At 43.3% G+C, this 16,435-nt stretch overlaps 2 protein-coding genes across 3 annotated transcripts in view; both read right to left on the bottom strand.

Annotated features, from left to right (window-relative positions):
- SPRR3 (small proline rich protein 3) overlaps nucleotides 1-12,941 on the bottom strand; it is a 118,862-nt gene extending 105,921 nt beyond the window's left edge. The window contains exons 1-2 of one of the 2 annotated variants that reach the window (XR_010117411.1): nucleotides 12,745-12,941; nucleotides 7,893-8,050 (exon numbers count right to left, since the gene is read on the bottom strand). The gene's annotated coding sequence lies outside the window, so the exon portion shown is untranslated. Of the gene's footprint in view, nucleotides 1-7,892; nucleotides 8,051-12,744 lie in introns of those variants that run through there. The other variant, XM_063624766.1, reaches the window with a different exon arrangement.
- SMCP (sperm mitochondria associated cysteine rich protein) lies at nucleotides 6,359-7,001 on the bottom strand. Its single transcript, XM_063628071.1, has one exon. It carries the CDS (start codon nucleotides 6,979-6,981, stop codon nucleotides 6,631-6,633), a length of 351 nt encoding a protein of 116 aa, XP_063484141.1. The 5' UTR covers nucleotides 6,982-7,001; the 3' UTR covers nucleotides 6,359-6,630.
- Nucleotides 12,942-16,435: the final 3,494 nt, after the last annotated feature.

Below are 16,435 nucleotides of genomic sequence, written 5' to 3'. Positions count from 1 at the left end.
TTCTGTATATTAACTGAATAATTAGAAACCAAAATAAAAATATCATTTATAATATGATCAAAGTACATCTAACACAGAGGAAATATGACAAAATGCTTGCAAATTTTAGGGGAAATATGACAAAATGCATGCAAATTGTTCACCAAAAACCATAAAACTTTAAAAAATTAAAGAAGACATAAATAAATGGAGAGATAATCCATGTTCACCAATCAAAATACTCAGTATGGTTTAAGATGTTCATTTCCTCTCCCAAAATTTAATCCATAGATTTAAAAAATCCCAGTCAAAATCCCAGCACTTATTTTTAGAAATTGACAAGTTTAGTCTAAAATTAATATGAAAGTGCAAAGAACTTAGAATAGCTAAAACAACTTTGATAAACAACTAAATTAGAGGACTATATTACCTGACTTCAACACTTAGCATAAGGCTGCAGTAAGTAAGACTTTAGTGTCAAGACAGACAAATAGATCAATGTAAAAGAGTTAAACAAATATGACATGGTGGTGATTTTTGACAAAGATGCAAAGGCTAGAGAAAGGACAGTCTTTAATAAATAGTGATAAAACAATGGGATATCCCTATGCTTCCCTCTGCCTCTCCCACAGTAAAAACAAAACAAAACAAAACAAAACAAAAAAAAGAACCTTTGTTCATACCTTCCACCGTAAATAAACATACCCCATTTTATTGCACTTTTCAGATATTGTGATTTTTTACAGTTTGAAGTTATATGGCAACCCTGTGTCCAGTAATTCTATTGGTAGCATTTTTCCAACAGCAAGTGTTCATTTCATGTCTGTGTCAAATTTCGGTAATTCTTGCAATATTTCAAACTTTTAAAATTATTATTATATTTGTTATGGTGATCTGTGACTGTTGATCTTTGATGTTACTATTGCAGTTGTTTTGGGGCACCATGAACTGTGCCCATAGATGATGACAAATTTAATTGATAAATATTGTGTGTGTTCTTACTACTAGACCAACCAGCCATTCCTCCATTTCTCTTCCTCTCATTGGGCCTTCCTAGTCTCTGAGACACAACACTATTAAAATTAGGCCAATTAATAACCCCAAAATGGCCTCTAAGTGTTCAAGTAAAAGGAAGGGTCACATGTCTCTTACTTTAAACCCAAAGCTAAAAATGATTAAGCTTAGTAAGGAAGACATGTCAAAAGTTGAGATAGGCCAAATGATAGGACTCATGCTGAACAACCAAGTTGTGAATGCAAAATAAAAGTTCTTGAGGGAAATTGAAACTGCCACTCTAGTGAACACATGAATGACGAGAAAGCAAAGCAACCTTATTGCTGATATTAAGAAAGTTTTAGTGGTCTGCATAGATCTAAGCAGCCACTAATTCCCTTAAGCTGAAGCCTAATCCACAGAAATCCATAGAATTAACTCTCTCTTTAATTCTATGGAGGCTGAAAGAGGTGAGGAAGCTGCAGAAGAAAAGTTTGAAGCTGGCAGAGGTTAGTTCAAGATGTTTAGGAAAGAAGTCTGCTCCATGACATAAAAATGCCAGGGGAAGCAGCAAGTGCTGATGCAGAAGCTGCAGCAAGTTATCCAGAAGGACTAGCTAAGGTAGTCCATGAAGGTGGCTACTCTAAGCAACTGATTTTCAGTGTAGACGAAACAACCTTCTATTGGAAGAAGATACGATCTAGGACTTCATAGCTAAGGAGGAGAAGTCAATGCCTGGCCTCAAAGCTTCAAAGAATAGACTGGCCCTCTGGTTAGGGGTTAATACTGCTGATGACTCTGAGGTCAATACTCACTTATCATTCCCCAAATCCTAAAGCCCTTAAGAATTATGCTAAATCTATTATTCCTGTGCTTTATAAATAGAGCAACAAGGCCTGGTTGACAGAAAATCTGTTTATAGCATGGTTTACTGAATATTTTAAGCCCACTGTTGAGACCTACTGCTCAGAACAAAAGATTCCTTTCAAAATATTACTGCTTATTGACAAAAGTACCTAGTCACCCAAGAGCTCTGATAGAGATATAAAGAAGATTGATGTTTTCATGCCTGCTAACAAAATGTCGATTCTGCAGCCCACAGATTAAGAAGTAATTTCAACCTTCAAGTCTTATTATTTAAGAAATACATTTTGTAAGGCTATAGCTGCCATAGATGCTTTAAACAGTGATTCCTCTGATGGACAAATTAAACTGAAACTCTCTGGAAAGAATTCACCATTCTAGATGCCATTTAGAATATTTGTGATTCATGGGAAGAGGTAAAAATATCCACACTAAAGGGAAGTTTGGAAGAAGTTGACTCCAACCCTCATGGATGACTTTGGATGGATTCAAGACTTCAGTGGTGGAAGTAACCACAGGTGTGTTAGAAATAGCTAGAGCACTAGAATTACAAGTGGAGTTCGAAGATGTGATTGAATTGCTGCAATCACATGATAAAACTGATAAAACTGGAACAGATGAGTTCCAGATGAGCAAAGAAATTGGTTTCTTGAGATGGAATCTACTCCTGGTGACGATGCTGTGAACACTGTTGCAATGACTACATAGAATTTAGAATATACCGTAAGCTTAGTTGATAGAAGAGTGACAGGTTTTTAGATGATTGACTCCAATTTTGAAAGAAGTTCTACTGTGGGTAAAATGCTATCAAACAGCATCACATGCTAAAGAGAAATTTTCCACGAAAGGAAGAGTCAATTAATGCAGCAAGCTTGATTGTTGTCTTATCTCAAGAAAATGTACCTTGAGAATCGCTTGAACCTAGGAGGCGGAGGTTGCAGTGAGCCAAGATCACACCACTGCACTCTAGTCTGGGCAACAGAGTGGAACTCTGTCTCAAAAACAAAACAAAACAAAACAAAACAAAACAAAACAAAACAAAACAGGAACTGTACCAGCCACTCCAGTCAGCAGCTATCAACATCAAGGCAAGATCCTCTACCATCAAAATGATTACCACTTGCTGAAGGCTCTGACGATTATCATTTTTTAGCAATAAAGTATTTTTAATTCAGGTATGTACATTGTTTTTTAGATATAATGTTATTGCACATTTAATAAGCTATAGTATAGTGTAAACATAACTTTTATATGCACTGGGAAATAAAAAAAATGTGTGACTCGCTTTATTGTGGCAGTCTGGAACTGAACCGTTAATATTTCCAAGGTATGCCTGAACAAAAATTAACTTCTAGAAGAAAATATAGGAGAAAATCTTTGTGTCCTAGAATCAGGCAAAGATGTCTTAGGTATGACACAATAAAACAAAATCATAAAAAAACAACTAACTGGACTTGATCAAAATTAAGAATTTCTGCTATTTGAAAAAAAATTTTTTAAGAGAATAAAATGATAAGCCACAGTCTGGAGAAAATATGTTAAATCACTTATTTAACAAGACACTTGTATCAAGAATATACATATATACGTATATGCATACATACACACAGATATATATACATACATACACATGTACACACACATACATATGTGTATATATATACACACTTATACATACACACACATACATATGTATACACACATCCCCTTAAAATCCAGTAATAAGATTCCAAATAGCTCTAAATAGTAAAAAAATGGAGGAAATATTTGGACAGAAAATTCACCAAAGAAGATATACGTAGGCAGAAGAGCTTAAGGAGAGATGCTCCATATCATTAGCCATTAGGAAAATGCACATTAAAGCCACAATGAAGCAGAACTGCACATTTATTAAAATGCCTGCAACTCTAGAACTAGAAAAAGTGAGCATACAAATAATCGGCAGGGCTATGCAACAACTGGAACTGCCATAAACTTCTCGTGGGAATGTAAAATGGCAGAACCATTTTGAGAAACAGTTGGGCAGGTTCTTGAGAAGTAAAACATACACCTATTATATAACACAGTCATTTTCCTCTTAGGTCTTTACTGAAGTGAAACGAAAGCATATGTTCATACAAAGATTTGTGCATGAATGTTCATAGCAGTTTTATTTGTAATGGCCTCAAATTGGAAACAACCCAAATGCCCATCAAAGGATTAGTTGATAAAAGCGACATATTCACAATAATGAGGGTATTTGCTACTCAGCAATGAAAAAGAATGAACAGTGGATACATGCAAAAACATGTTTGAATCTCAACCTAATTTAGCTGAGTGAAAGGGGCCAGGCATAAAAGAATGCACAGTGATTTGGGCTGGGAAGTGGCAGAGGGGGGACTTGACTTGCTGCCAGAGCACCCCACAGAGGGTGGCCAACCCAGAGAGCTGCCTGGAGACTCAGGAAGAGAACAGGGAGTGGGACTGGAGTGGGGCAAGGGGCGGGGATGAAGGTTGGAGTCTCCAGGCTGGGCAGGGTCTTCCCACCATTCCTGCAGACCCATAGCCTCGCCTTTCACAGAGGGTTGGGTAATTACCGCTGGCTTCCCCAGACCCCAGCAAGGGAAAGGAGGGTGAGCCAGCTCATCTTTGCTGTCCTTACACAGGGTGCAGATCCCAAGGCCCAGCTCTGCCAAGATCTTGCCCAGCCGCATTAAGCCTGAGAATGGTGGTGAGGCCCAGTGTAGCAGGACTCTCACTGGCTTCCACTGATGAGTTGGGGGGCGATGCCAAATTGGAGGCTGGCGCCACGGGAGAGTGGAGGTCTCACCTTGGAATCCCCGTAGTCTGTGGAGCATGACAGCCAGTGGAGGCTCCCAGGGTGGAGAGCAGGGCACCCACCACCCAGGCTGCGAAGAGTAGCAACCCTCCAACTACTGCAGCAATCACGAATCCCCCAGGACCAGCTAGATGGGAGACATGGAAGCCTTCAGGAGCCCAGTGCCGAGCATCTCAAGATTTCTCCCATCTGGCCAGATTATTGGAATGACCTGACCTTGCAGGTCGCTAGCTACTTCAAGAAACTCCTAAATTGTGCTGCATCACTTCTCCTGAAAGTTTATATGCAAGGAATGGGGTTTTGCCCTTTGCAGTGTGGGAATACAAAATAACTCAGAGTTGCCACCACCCGGAATAGAAATAGAGTGGCCCATTTTAGATGCTTCATGAAAATCTGTTTACATTTTTAAATCTGAACCTTAGCATTTACAAAAACTTTGGAGAGATGGCTGCCTGCTTTCCTAGAGGGAAAAATAAACTACTTCCAACATAACCTTTGTAGGACTACAAAACTGTTCCAATTTAAAAAATTTTCTCCCACAAACTAAACAAAGTGCAGGAATATTTTGTGTGCCACTGGTGCATTGTTGCTAGGGAATCTCTATTTTGAAATTCCAAGTAATTGAAAATGACTTTCATAGACCCTAGATGGTACGAAAATAGAAACTGCAGTTTTGAGCTACTTCTTATATGCAGTGTTTAGTGGGTAGGGGAAGACCTGCTTTGAAAGAATAAATTCTCAGCATAAAAAAGCAAACCTACTGTGTGATACCACTTACATAAAATTCTTGAAAACACTAATTTGAAGGGACAAAAGTAGACCAGTAGTTTTCTGGGAATTGTGGACAGGGAGAAGTGTGAGAGAGAGTACAGAAGTGCACTTGAAAAAATTTTAAAAGTGGTATGTTAATTACACAACAAAAAGCAGTAAAAATGGAAGTTTACAAGTGTGCTTAATAAGGCTGATTTCTGTATTTCTACCTGTCTACCTGGACTAGTGGGGGTGTGCTTGGGGACAAATCCTTGGAGGATGATGGCTTCTTTAGAGGGAAATAGGGCCTTGTGGCTGAGAGGAGTTTGAGAACTATGCACACTGAATAGCCACGCGGTGTCAGACTCTATGTCAGGCACTTTAAATGAATTATACCTTTTAATTCTCATAAAAAAATCTTTGAAGGAAGCACCATTATCTTCATTTTACACACGAGGAAATAGAGCCTCAGAGACACTGAACCACTTGCTTTAAGATTGCTACTCTGTGATGGAGGAGCCAGTGCTGATGCTGGAAGATTTCGCTCTTTGTCGCCAGCCACTGTGCTTTGCTGAGTCCTGGGGACTCTACCTCCATCTAAAATCTCTGGATGGGGGGGATGGAATCACTCCAAGGGACTTACATATTTTTGCTTGGTCTGGAGTGCAATGTGGTACCCAGGGACCCAGAGGAATTAGGATCCTTGCACTTTGGGTGACCATTTTTTTTTTTTTTTTTTATAAGGACTGAAGGGGTTACTGGAATGCAGGACTTTCATTTTAAAACCAAGATGAGTCAGTCAACGAAGCTCCAGCTCAGCAGACGTTTTGTTCTTCAGGATGCTAGTTCTTGCTCCCTGGACGTCCAGGACATGCCCATAATATTTTCTTGGGCTCTAGGCCAGGCTGGTGAGATGCTTTCACAGGTTAAGTAAAGGAACAAAGGGAGGCAGTGTTCTTTTTATTGCTCTTTATTTCTGTGCTGTCTAAATGTCAGGATCACTAGGAAAGATGATTCTAGCCCCTTCATCCTCCCATTTCCAGATGGAGGCCTCTCTGGGGTAGGGAGCTATGATGGGAAATAGGAGCCTCTCATTGGGCAGAAATGGTAGTCACTGTGAAAACTGCTTCTCTAAACACAGGTCTAGCCTGACTCAGTAATCCCCCACCCTACAAAGTGGAAGCCATGGCCCCAGGGACAATCTATTTGTTTGACTTCTTCTGCTCTCATTTGCTTGGCCTGGACTCATTTTTTGGGCTGTGGGGCTGCTGCTGGGTTTGAGAGCCCTTGTCCTGAGTTTGTGGTGAGTTGGGCTCAGACCCCATGTTAAGGGGTGAGACTTCAGGCTTGGTCTCCAAACCACAGCACCTGGCCTGAATGCAGCATGGGGGTTTTGGCTGGCAGCAGTGATTGTGTTTTGGTGGGCAGCATGGACTGCCTTTTGGCTGGCAGCACTGGTTCTGTTTTGGTGGGCAGCATGGATTGCCTTTTGGCTGGCAGCACGGGTTGTGTTTTGGCGAGCAGCATTGATTGCACTTTGCTGGGCAGCATTGACTGTGTTTTGGCTGGTCACACATCTTCTGGACACTTAGAGGTATTAGAAAAAGAAAAGAATATTCTCATCAGAAGGAAATCTGGGTGCCTGCTTTCATTTCCTCCTTTCTTGACACCAAATACATCCATCTTCAGGATAATGACTCAGACCAGGGTTGAGAAAGCAGAGCTGGATCCCTCAGAGAGGCCAGCCAGCCCCATAATTCTACCTTTGCATATGCCAGTATGTTTGTTCCTTACTAGGTAGTCATTTGTCAGATAAAGAATCAAAAGACCAGAATATGTAAGCAATGTGCCTAAGGTCTCTTAGCTAATGAGCAAACAGTGTGACCCTCAGTTGCTAGATCCTGAGTCAAGTGTCAGGCACTTCACAAACATCAGCTAATGTTATAACAGCTACCAGCCTGAGGTAGACATTTTTAGTCCACTTCACATCATATGAGGACCACTGAAGTCCAAAAATCCACCTCAGTTGCTTGTAAGTTACTCAAGCCAAGCTCTATCCCACTCCAGAGCATGTGCTTGTTCTCATCTCTAATGTGGCACCCGGGGACGCAGGTGCAACGAAACTCTTGCACTTAGCGTGACCAACTGTGACACCCTTCCTGAATACATCATCTTGTCCCATGCATGGAGCACTGTGGTGGTTACAGCGAGATGAAATGAAAAGTACAGTGCCCTTGGCACAGCAGAACTTGAGTTCTAGGCCTGGTTCTGCAACTCCCAGGCCTCAGGGATTGCGCAGTTCTCTTCATCTCTCTGGGCTTGTATCTCTTCCTCTATAAAGGGGCAGTGGTGGGGATGAGGAAGAGGGAACTGGACCTGGTAGGTGCCCTCAAACTCAACCACTCAGCAGTTTTATAATTTCCTGATTCTTGTAGGTATAGAGAAAATCCAAACAACTCTTACTTTACTTCTGTCCACCCACCTTCCTCCTCCCAGGAAGTCCAAGTTCTCCTGAGAATGTCCCTGGGCCTCAGCCCAGGTATGCAGCCCCTGGGGAAGCCCCTAATGGTTTCCACTCTTTCCCTCCTATGGCACATGAGGAGAGGATGAACGCCACTGTTGTGGTCCCAGAGCAGAATAGAGGGTCTAGAAGCGGCCAGGAAACAGCAGACAGTGAGTGGGTTGTTATCTAGCCTCCTCAGGGAAATGTAGAAGCAGGGGAAATGAGCCTGTACCCCCTCTGGGGACTCAGCTCGCAAAGCCACAAACCCATGTCAGGGAGGTGCCAGGCCTGTCAGAGCCCTGTCATTGGTAGGGGAGGATGGGTGTGGGATTTGGAGTGACAACTGCTGAGGTGAGGTGGCAACCACCTTCCGGCCTCTGGCATCCTCGGGATTGTGAGAAAAGCCTCTGGCCCAAATTAGTGGTTTTTTATTTTTGTTTTTGTTTTTGTTTTTTTTTGAGATGGAGCTTCGCTCTTGTTGCCCAGGCTGTAGTACAATGGCGCGATCTCGGCTCACTGCAACCTCTGCCTCCTGGGTTCAAACGATTCTCCTGCCTCGGCCTCCGGAGTACCTGAGATTACAGGTGCCCACCACCATGCCCAGCGAATGTTTGTATTTTTAGTAGAGATGGGGTTTTGCCATGTTAGCCAGGCTGGTCTCGAACTCCTGACCTCTGGTGATCTGACCACCTCAGCCTCTCAAAGTGCTGGGATTACAGGCGTGAGCCAATGCGCCGGACCCCAAACTTGTTTTTTAAACTGAGCCAGTTACTGCTGTGGGCTTTCCACTAAGCACACACATGCCCATATCTCTGTGAAAGTGCGGGTATGTGTGTGTGTGCACATGAGTGCATGTAGGCATGTGTCCATGCATAATTATAGGTACATGGAGAGGAGAACTTGAGGTTTGTGATGATGGCTGTTTAGCAAATTGAGATTGCTTGAACTTTCTCATGAGTCTTTACAGTTAGAGCCAGTGTGAATAGCTCCTAGTGGGGGCCAGCCTCTGTCCTGGCCTTCTCTCTCCTGCTGGGTGCTCCCTACTTGCCCTCCATCCTATCCTGACCTGCTGTCAGGCTGCTTCCCCACAGCCCTGCTCCAAACACTCTCCCTAATGTTTAGAAAGCCACATGTCTTGTCTTGTCCTTTTCTTTTGTGTCCTGTAGATAGAGGGACTCCTGGGGACAGTAGCTACAAATCTCTCCTCACACTAAAGTCTTTCTGGGGGAGGGCTGGACGCAGTGGCTCATGCCTGTAATCCCAGCACTTTGGGAGGCCGAGGCAGGCAGATCACCTGAGGCCGGGAGTTCACAACCAGCCTGGCCAACATGGTGAAACCCTGTCTCTACAAAAAATACAAAAATTAGCTGGGTGTGGTGGCGGGTGCCTGTAATCCCAGATACTTGGGAGACTGAGGCAGGAGAATCACTTGAACCCAGGAGGCGGAGGTTACAGTGAGCTGAGATTGTGCCATTGCACTCCAGCCTTGGCAAGAAGAACAAAACTCCATCTCAAAAAATAAAATAAAGTAAAGTAAAATAAAATAAAATAAAATAATTTCTGGGGGTTACCCCATGATATGGTTTGGCTCTGTGTATGTACCTCACAAGATCTGATGGTTTTATAAGCATCTGACATTTCCCCTGTTCTTACTTCTCTCTCCCGCCACATGTGAAGAAGGTCGTTCCCCTTTGCCTTCTGCCATGATTGTATTTCCTGAAGCCTCCTCAGGCATGTGGAACTGTGAGTAGATTAAACTTCTTTCCTTTATAAATTATCCAGTCTTGGGTAGTATCTTTATAGCAGTGTGGAAATGGACTAATCCACCCCAGTAGGACAAAAATCTGTATCATTCTCTCCTGAAGGTGTGCAGGATTCTCCAGTCAGGTGGTTGCTAAAGGACGCCTGTCAGATGACCTACTTTGCTATCTGAATCACCCTTGTGACTTTATAGAAGACACAGGGCTGTGGCTATCCTGAATGATGGGTGACATGCTCTTAGACTCAACCCTTTTTTATCTGGGGATTCACCTAAATCCAGTTCATAGTGTACAAACTGGGTCCCACTGAGCCAGGTGTGGCGGACAGCACCACCCACTAGAAACAGTAACTTTCAGACTCACACGTTGGACCCAGCCCCAGCCCAGACTCTCTTCACTTCCACTTTCTGAACCACTGGAGCCTCATCTCAGGGTTTCTCTGTGGGAAGGAGGCCCCTGGCATGTGCCTGAGAAGGCTCGGGCATATGCTAGGGGCCTCCTTCCCACAGAGAAATCCTGAGACTTTATCTGGGAAGGAGGGGAGCACAGTGCTACCCCCTGTAAGGACCCCTATGTTTGAATCTCCTGAACTAGAGCACTAGGGTGAGAGAAGATTGGGAAGGAAAAGTGATCTCTTAAGGCCCTGCCACCTGGTATAAACCTTTCACGATCCTAAGTCCCTGGCTATATGGCTGCAGCCTGAACCGGGTCAAGGGTAGTTCCCACCTAAAAAAGGGACAGTGACTTGGGTTAGGATGTTGGCTTTAATTCAGTCATAACTCTATCTCTGCCAGTTATTCCTGGATTCATCCTATCTTTCAGGAAAAGGCTCCTGCTTCTATTTAAGAGGAAGACACTGGAGCAAAGACTCCTAAAGGATGGGGGTGGAGACAAGTCACCCCGTTGTTCCTTCTAGGTCAGAGGAAGCTGCAAAGAGGCTGAGGTGGCAGATACAGGCCCTGCGATGCCTTGACTTGCCCGAGAGAGAACAGGAAGGAGAGAGGTGAGCAATGGAGAGGCACACCAAAAATGGAAATAAGACAGAGACGGACCAGCATAAGAATAGGGAAGAGGTGAGACAGTACAGGGCTATGTTCTCTACCACCTTTGCAGTGTTCAAAGCTGTTTGACAGGAAGTGTGTGTGTGTGTGTGTGTCCACAAGCACACACGAGCACACACGTGGGTGCCCCTGCAGCTGTACAGGGGTGCGTTTGGGTGGGCCTGGGTATGCAGGGAGCCCAGTATCTGTCCCTATCTCCTTGTTGTTTGAATCTGCTCCCTTAGGGGTCAGACCTAAGACTAGGTTTTGAGAGGGACGAGGGAGGAGTGAGCCCCCTCTGTTTTTATTTTCTGTTGTTCCTGTCTGTGTTTACTTTTGCCTTTTGCTCTTTTTTTTCCTCTCTGCCTCTCTATCATCCTCTGGTCTTTCATCCTGTCTCTATCTTATTGTCTTTTGTCTCTGGTTTACCTTTCTATACTCTGAAGGTCAGTGCCCTGAATTGACCAAAGTGCAGAGTCTCATCACCACTTGGAAGTCCAGTTTGTTGGTGTCCATCCTTACAAGTCCGGACTGAGCTATTTCTACAGAAGCAATTCTCATTCCAGTGACCAGAGGTGCAGAGGCATCAGAGGCACCTGGAGCCCAGGTCCAGGGGCTTGCCTCACCAGTCCCACCAACATCCCCACTCCAAGCATGTCCCCCATAGTCAGATCTTGGGAATAGGTCCTGAATGTGGAGGTTCTGAATATCAGAGAAGGACAGCAGGTTAGAAACCAGTCGTGTTGACTGTAGCATAGGGAGGGAAACATCAAGTCCTTCTGCAACCTCACCCCCATGGATGCAGGTCCTGCCCCTCTGAGCCAGTGCTGTCTCCACTGTCTTCATTCTGCCTGGTGAATAGTGTCTATATCCTCCACTTTCAGAACCCTGGCTCCTGTCCAGTAAACCTGCCTCCTGGACCACTCTGCCTCCTGCAAGAGTTTCTTCTTAAGATTCTCTCCTTGGCCGGGCGCAGTGGCTCACACCTGTTGTCCCAGAGCTTTGGGAGGCTGAGACGGGTGAGTCACTTGAGGTCAGGAGTTTGAGACCAGCCTGGCCAACATGGCGAAACTCCATCTCTACTAAAAATATAAAAATTAGCCGGGTGTGGTGGCGGCGTGCACCTGTAATACCAGCTACTTGGGAGGCTGAGGCAGGAGAATCACTTGAATCCGGGAGGTGGAGGTTACAGTGAGCCAAGACCTCACCACTGCACTCCAGCCTGGGTGACAGAGTGAGACTCCATCTCAATAAATAAATAAAAATAGACAAATAAATAAATATTCTCTCCAAGCTCCATTTCCCTTCCTTCCCAACCATGCTGTGCACAGCCTGCCTCAGGAAATCTGCCTGATCATGTCGAACACTTGTGGTCCAGGGCTAAGGCCATCTTCCTAGCTCTTATTGCTCTATTCAGAGAGGATTGATACAGAGCCCAAACCACCAGGAGGGCCCTGGCAAGGCACCTTCTCCCTCTGCCCACCGGCCCAGCCTCATGTCCAGCCACTGTTCCCTTAGGCACCAGACTGGCTCAGAGCAGGCACCTGCTGAATTTTCTCACCTCTTTCCAGGTCTTTAAACGTGCTCTTTCTCAGCTTAAACCACCCTTCCTGGGTCTCTGTCCCCACATGCTCACTGAATATCGTTCAAACCTGAAGTCTCTGCTTACACATCACTCCTCGAGGAAAACTTCCTTAACCCAAAGCCTCCATCTCCCTGATAGGCTTTCTTGGATCCCCTATACTTCTCATTACATTTTTATAGTGGTTATTATTTCCCTAATTGTCTCACTTCTGTGGTCTGTTAGTTCCATGAGCACAGACATTCTCACTATCCCTACCCCCAGTGGCTCCCATGTCTTCCTCTTAAATAGAAGCAGGAGCTTTTTCTTGAAAGATAGGATGAATCCTGGAATCCTCTCATCCAACACGCTGAATGGCATCGCATGGGTCTCAGTAGGTAAATACGTAATGAACGAATGAACACATGAAAAAGCCATGGAGAAAAGACCCAAAAGACAAGGTTTCTCTGTGTTACCTGTTCTGGCCATGCACTTCTCAATTCACAATTTCCGTGCTTGACTTCTCATGACTGATTCCAGTAGATATTACTGATCTTCCTCAGCAGCCTAGTGAGTCCATGACTATCAGAAGCCAAAGCTTCTGAACCAGATGGGTTCCCTTCCCTGCTAATGCTAAGATTCTAAGCCTCTATGACACCATAATTCTCTCTGCAGGACTCTATGCGTAGGGCACTCACTGGCGCCCCCTGCCTGCTGGAGAGTCTGTCTCTTTGGTTTCTTTCCTGAAAGATAAAAAGAAAGCTCCCTAGCTAACCCATAAGCAGGCAATGACCTAAAACACAGATCTGTATTGAGTGTCTCCTATCTACCAGGCTCTGTCCTAAAAAGTGAAGTGTAGCTCAATGGGATGTAGTTCCCATTCTCAAAGATCTAATTCAATATGGAGGCAAGTCAGTAGCCAACAATACCATGTGATAATAATGATGGTAGGATAAGCACAGGGGTCAGGTTTGGGGGTCAGATGTGCTTCCTGGAGGGAGTGATATTTAAGCTGAGACTTGGAAATTGGAAATAGGAAGCTGGACATAGGGGTGTGTCTGGGAGGACATTTTCAGATCCAGAAACGTGAAAGTATAGGCTATTTGGTGGAGAAGCTCAGTGTGGCTGGAGCAGAGTGGGGAGAAAGGAGAAGGGGGAGATTCACCTACCTAGGTAGGTAAGGCTGTGTTGGTGAGGACCCTTTATGCCATAAGAAAAAGAGTTTGGACTTTATCCTGAGGACAATGGGAACCACTGAAAGGTTTTAAACAGGAGAAACGGGGATGCCTTAGGGGCCAGGACGCTATTTTATTCACTTTGATGTTCCCAGTGTCTGGCTGAGCAATTGGCACATAAAAGATTCTGAAACTGAATCAATTGAATAGTGAATTAACTAAAATAGTGAGAAGAGAGAAGCATTTCATTATGTTTACTCTTTCCCTTTCTTCCTGTAGCATGGCCTCTTTGAGGACAGTGACTAGGAAATTCTGTTCTTCTGGGAAGCATGCCTGCCATAAACATTTGTAGGACACCAGGCAAGAGCACAAACAGAGGCTTCTGACCCCTGTGGTTCACCCTTGGTTCTCTTCCTACTCCCTGGCTTCATCTTGTGCCACGAGGGACCTCGGGTGTGCATGAGTGTAAATATCCTAGTCCATAACGTCCATGTTCTTTTCACACATGGATCTCTCAAAGTGACCCTCTCTTGGTCATTGAGACCTAGAAGTGAGCACAGTATTGGTTGTTTGAGTCTACAAGAGGATAGACACATAAAGGTGATCTCAGGGCCATTTGACAGAGATTTCTGGGGTCCTGGATAGCTGGAGTGAGGGAGACAGCAACTCTGGGCCTGTACACTGGACCTATCAAATCATCCTATGGAGGTGGGTCATGGCTGGAGGAGAGCCAGAGAAGGACTCTTTAAAGTCTGAAGTCCAGGACAGAACCACCTCGGCCAAAGCGTAGCACTCTTGGGAAGTATGTGAATTGTGCTTTTCATTCTATAATAGCCTATTCAAGGGTTTCTCTTTTACTTGTCTTCTTCAGGTCTTCATGCTTATAGTTATCTCTAAAATTTATTCTCAGTACAATGTGTGCTCTCATTCACATCTCCCAAAGTGCCTAACATTGTAGTTGGGACCAAAGCCTTAATATATAAGAATTAGGTTCTTTCTAGGAAGAGTACAGAGAGGGAGAGAGAGGTAGAGTGAGAGAGAGAGGTGGAAATGGTCAACACATCTATGAAGAAATGCTTATTCATAACTAAATGAATGCAAACCAGAAGATCAACCAGACACTGGCTTTTCTATGACAGTCTGGCAACAAAAATGAAATTTTGATCACATCAGTTATTAATGAATATGTTGAGAAACAGGTATTTTCATAATCCGTTAATGAGATTTCATTTTACAATCATGCAATAAGATAGTATATAGCTAATAAAAACAGAGTCCACTTGTAGATGATGCTATGAAAAATTCTCCCAACTATGTGATCAAAGAAAGCAATCCAGTAAACAATATGTTAGTATATCCCTTTTCTTATAAAAAGAATGTATATATAAAGATGTATACAAAATAAGATAAACATATATGTTAGTATACATAAATATTTTCCTAGAAGAATCAAATACACACAAACTATTTGAATTTTTAACCGTGATGCATATTAGTTTGTTAAAATTAAGCTAATGAAGGCTATCTAGGAGGTGAGGATAGATATACTTTCTGCTCACCATTTACATTCTATTTCCAACACAATGTATGGAACATCCTAGGTACTAAGTCCACATTTAGTAAATAAATACATGGAAGAATAATTTAACCAGTACATTAACTTGGAACTCTTTGTGTTCCTGTTCTTCTGCCTGACTACTTCCTGCTGGAGTCCTTGGTTCTCTTTTCTTCTCCACCAACTTACTTTCTTGGTTAGAACATTCAGTCTCCTGACCATGAAGGCCATCTATATGTCAATGATGATGGTGTCTACTTTGTTAATAACAGCTGAGAAATCTCTCCGGAACTTCAGACTTTCATATCCAACTGCTTATTTATTTTGTATTCTCACACGGATATCTAATAGACATCTCATATTTAACTTGCTCACAACTGAGCTATTGATATTTTCCTGAAAACATCCTCTACCCCTAGACATCTCAGCCCAGAAGATGCTAACTCTATTCTTCCATTCGCTCAAGCTAAAGACTTTTGAGTCCTCCTTGGCTTCTGTCTTGTAAAACTCACACTCAGTTAATATCAGTAACTTCTGTTAACTTCAAAATGAATCCATCTGTAACTGTGGCCAACCTACCCTGAGACACCATGATCTCTTGCTGACTTTTCTAATCAGCTTTTAACTGGTATCTCTGCTCTATTCTTGGTCCCCTATTGTCTGTTTCAGCAGAGCAGTTGGGGTGGACTTTAAAACAGAAGTCATATCATGTAATTCTCCTGCTCAAAAACCTGAAGTGGCTCTCCATGCCTTGCTGGGTAAATTGAAGTCCTCGCAATAGCCCACAAGGCCCTGCATTATTGACCCCCAACTCCGCACACACCTTGGACCTCGTCTCCTACTGTTCTCCCTGTCACTTGCTCTGCTGCAGCCACACTCACCTCCTTGCTGTTCCTGCAGCAGGCCAGGTGTGTGCACATGTGCACAATGCATACGAATGCACAAGCATGCCACTAAGGGTATTTTGTTTGTATTTCAAGTCTTTGCTTAAATACCCATTTCTCAGTGAGGTACACACTGATTTTCCTAATTAAAATGATAATCTTCCACACTTGCCCTCATTCCAGTCACCTTTACACAGTCCTATTTTGTTTTCCTTTGCTAGTACTTTTCACATACAATATAATATACATATAATATAGAGACCAGTATCTCATAGCACTAAAATGACCTAATTTTTATTTATTATAGTTTTATGTATTGCCTTCTCTCATTAGAATGTCATTGCCAAAAAGGCAAATGTTGTTTACTGATACATCTCAGGCTGTCAGTCAGAATAGTTCCTAACACATAGTAAATACTCAAAAAATATTAGTTGAATGCATGAATGGTGATCGTTGGTCTTTTTTTTTTAAATCAAAGTTTTTCTGCCAATAACTCCCAACTTGCTTGTCCAAATTGGGGAACTCATTTTTTAAGGCTGTTTTCAATGCATCA

The sequence above is a fragment of the Symphalangus syndactylus genome, chromosome 12 (assembly GCF_028878055.3).
Source record: "Symphalangus syndactylus isolate Jambi chromosome 12, NHGRI_mSymSyn1-v2.1_pri, whole genome shotgun sequence".
NCBI classification, from domain to species: domain Eukaryota; kingdom Metazoa; phylum Chordata; class Mammalia; order Primates; family Hylobatidae; genus Symphalangus; species Symphalangus syndactylus.
Note: the sequence above shows the minus strand (reverse complement) of the source record. Positions and strands in the feature narration are given on the sequence as shown.

Coding starts and splice junctions, on each gene's coding strand:
- SMCP (XM_063628071.1), bottom strand. CDS start 6,981: ATGTGTGACCAGCCAAAACACAGTCAATGCTGCCCAGCAAAGTGCAAT.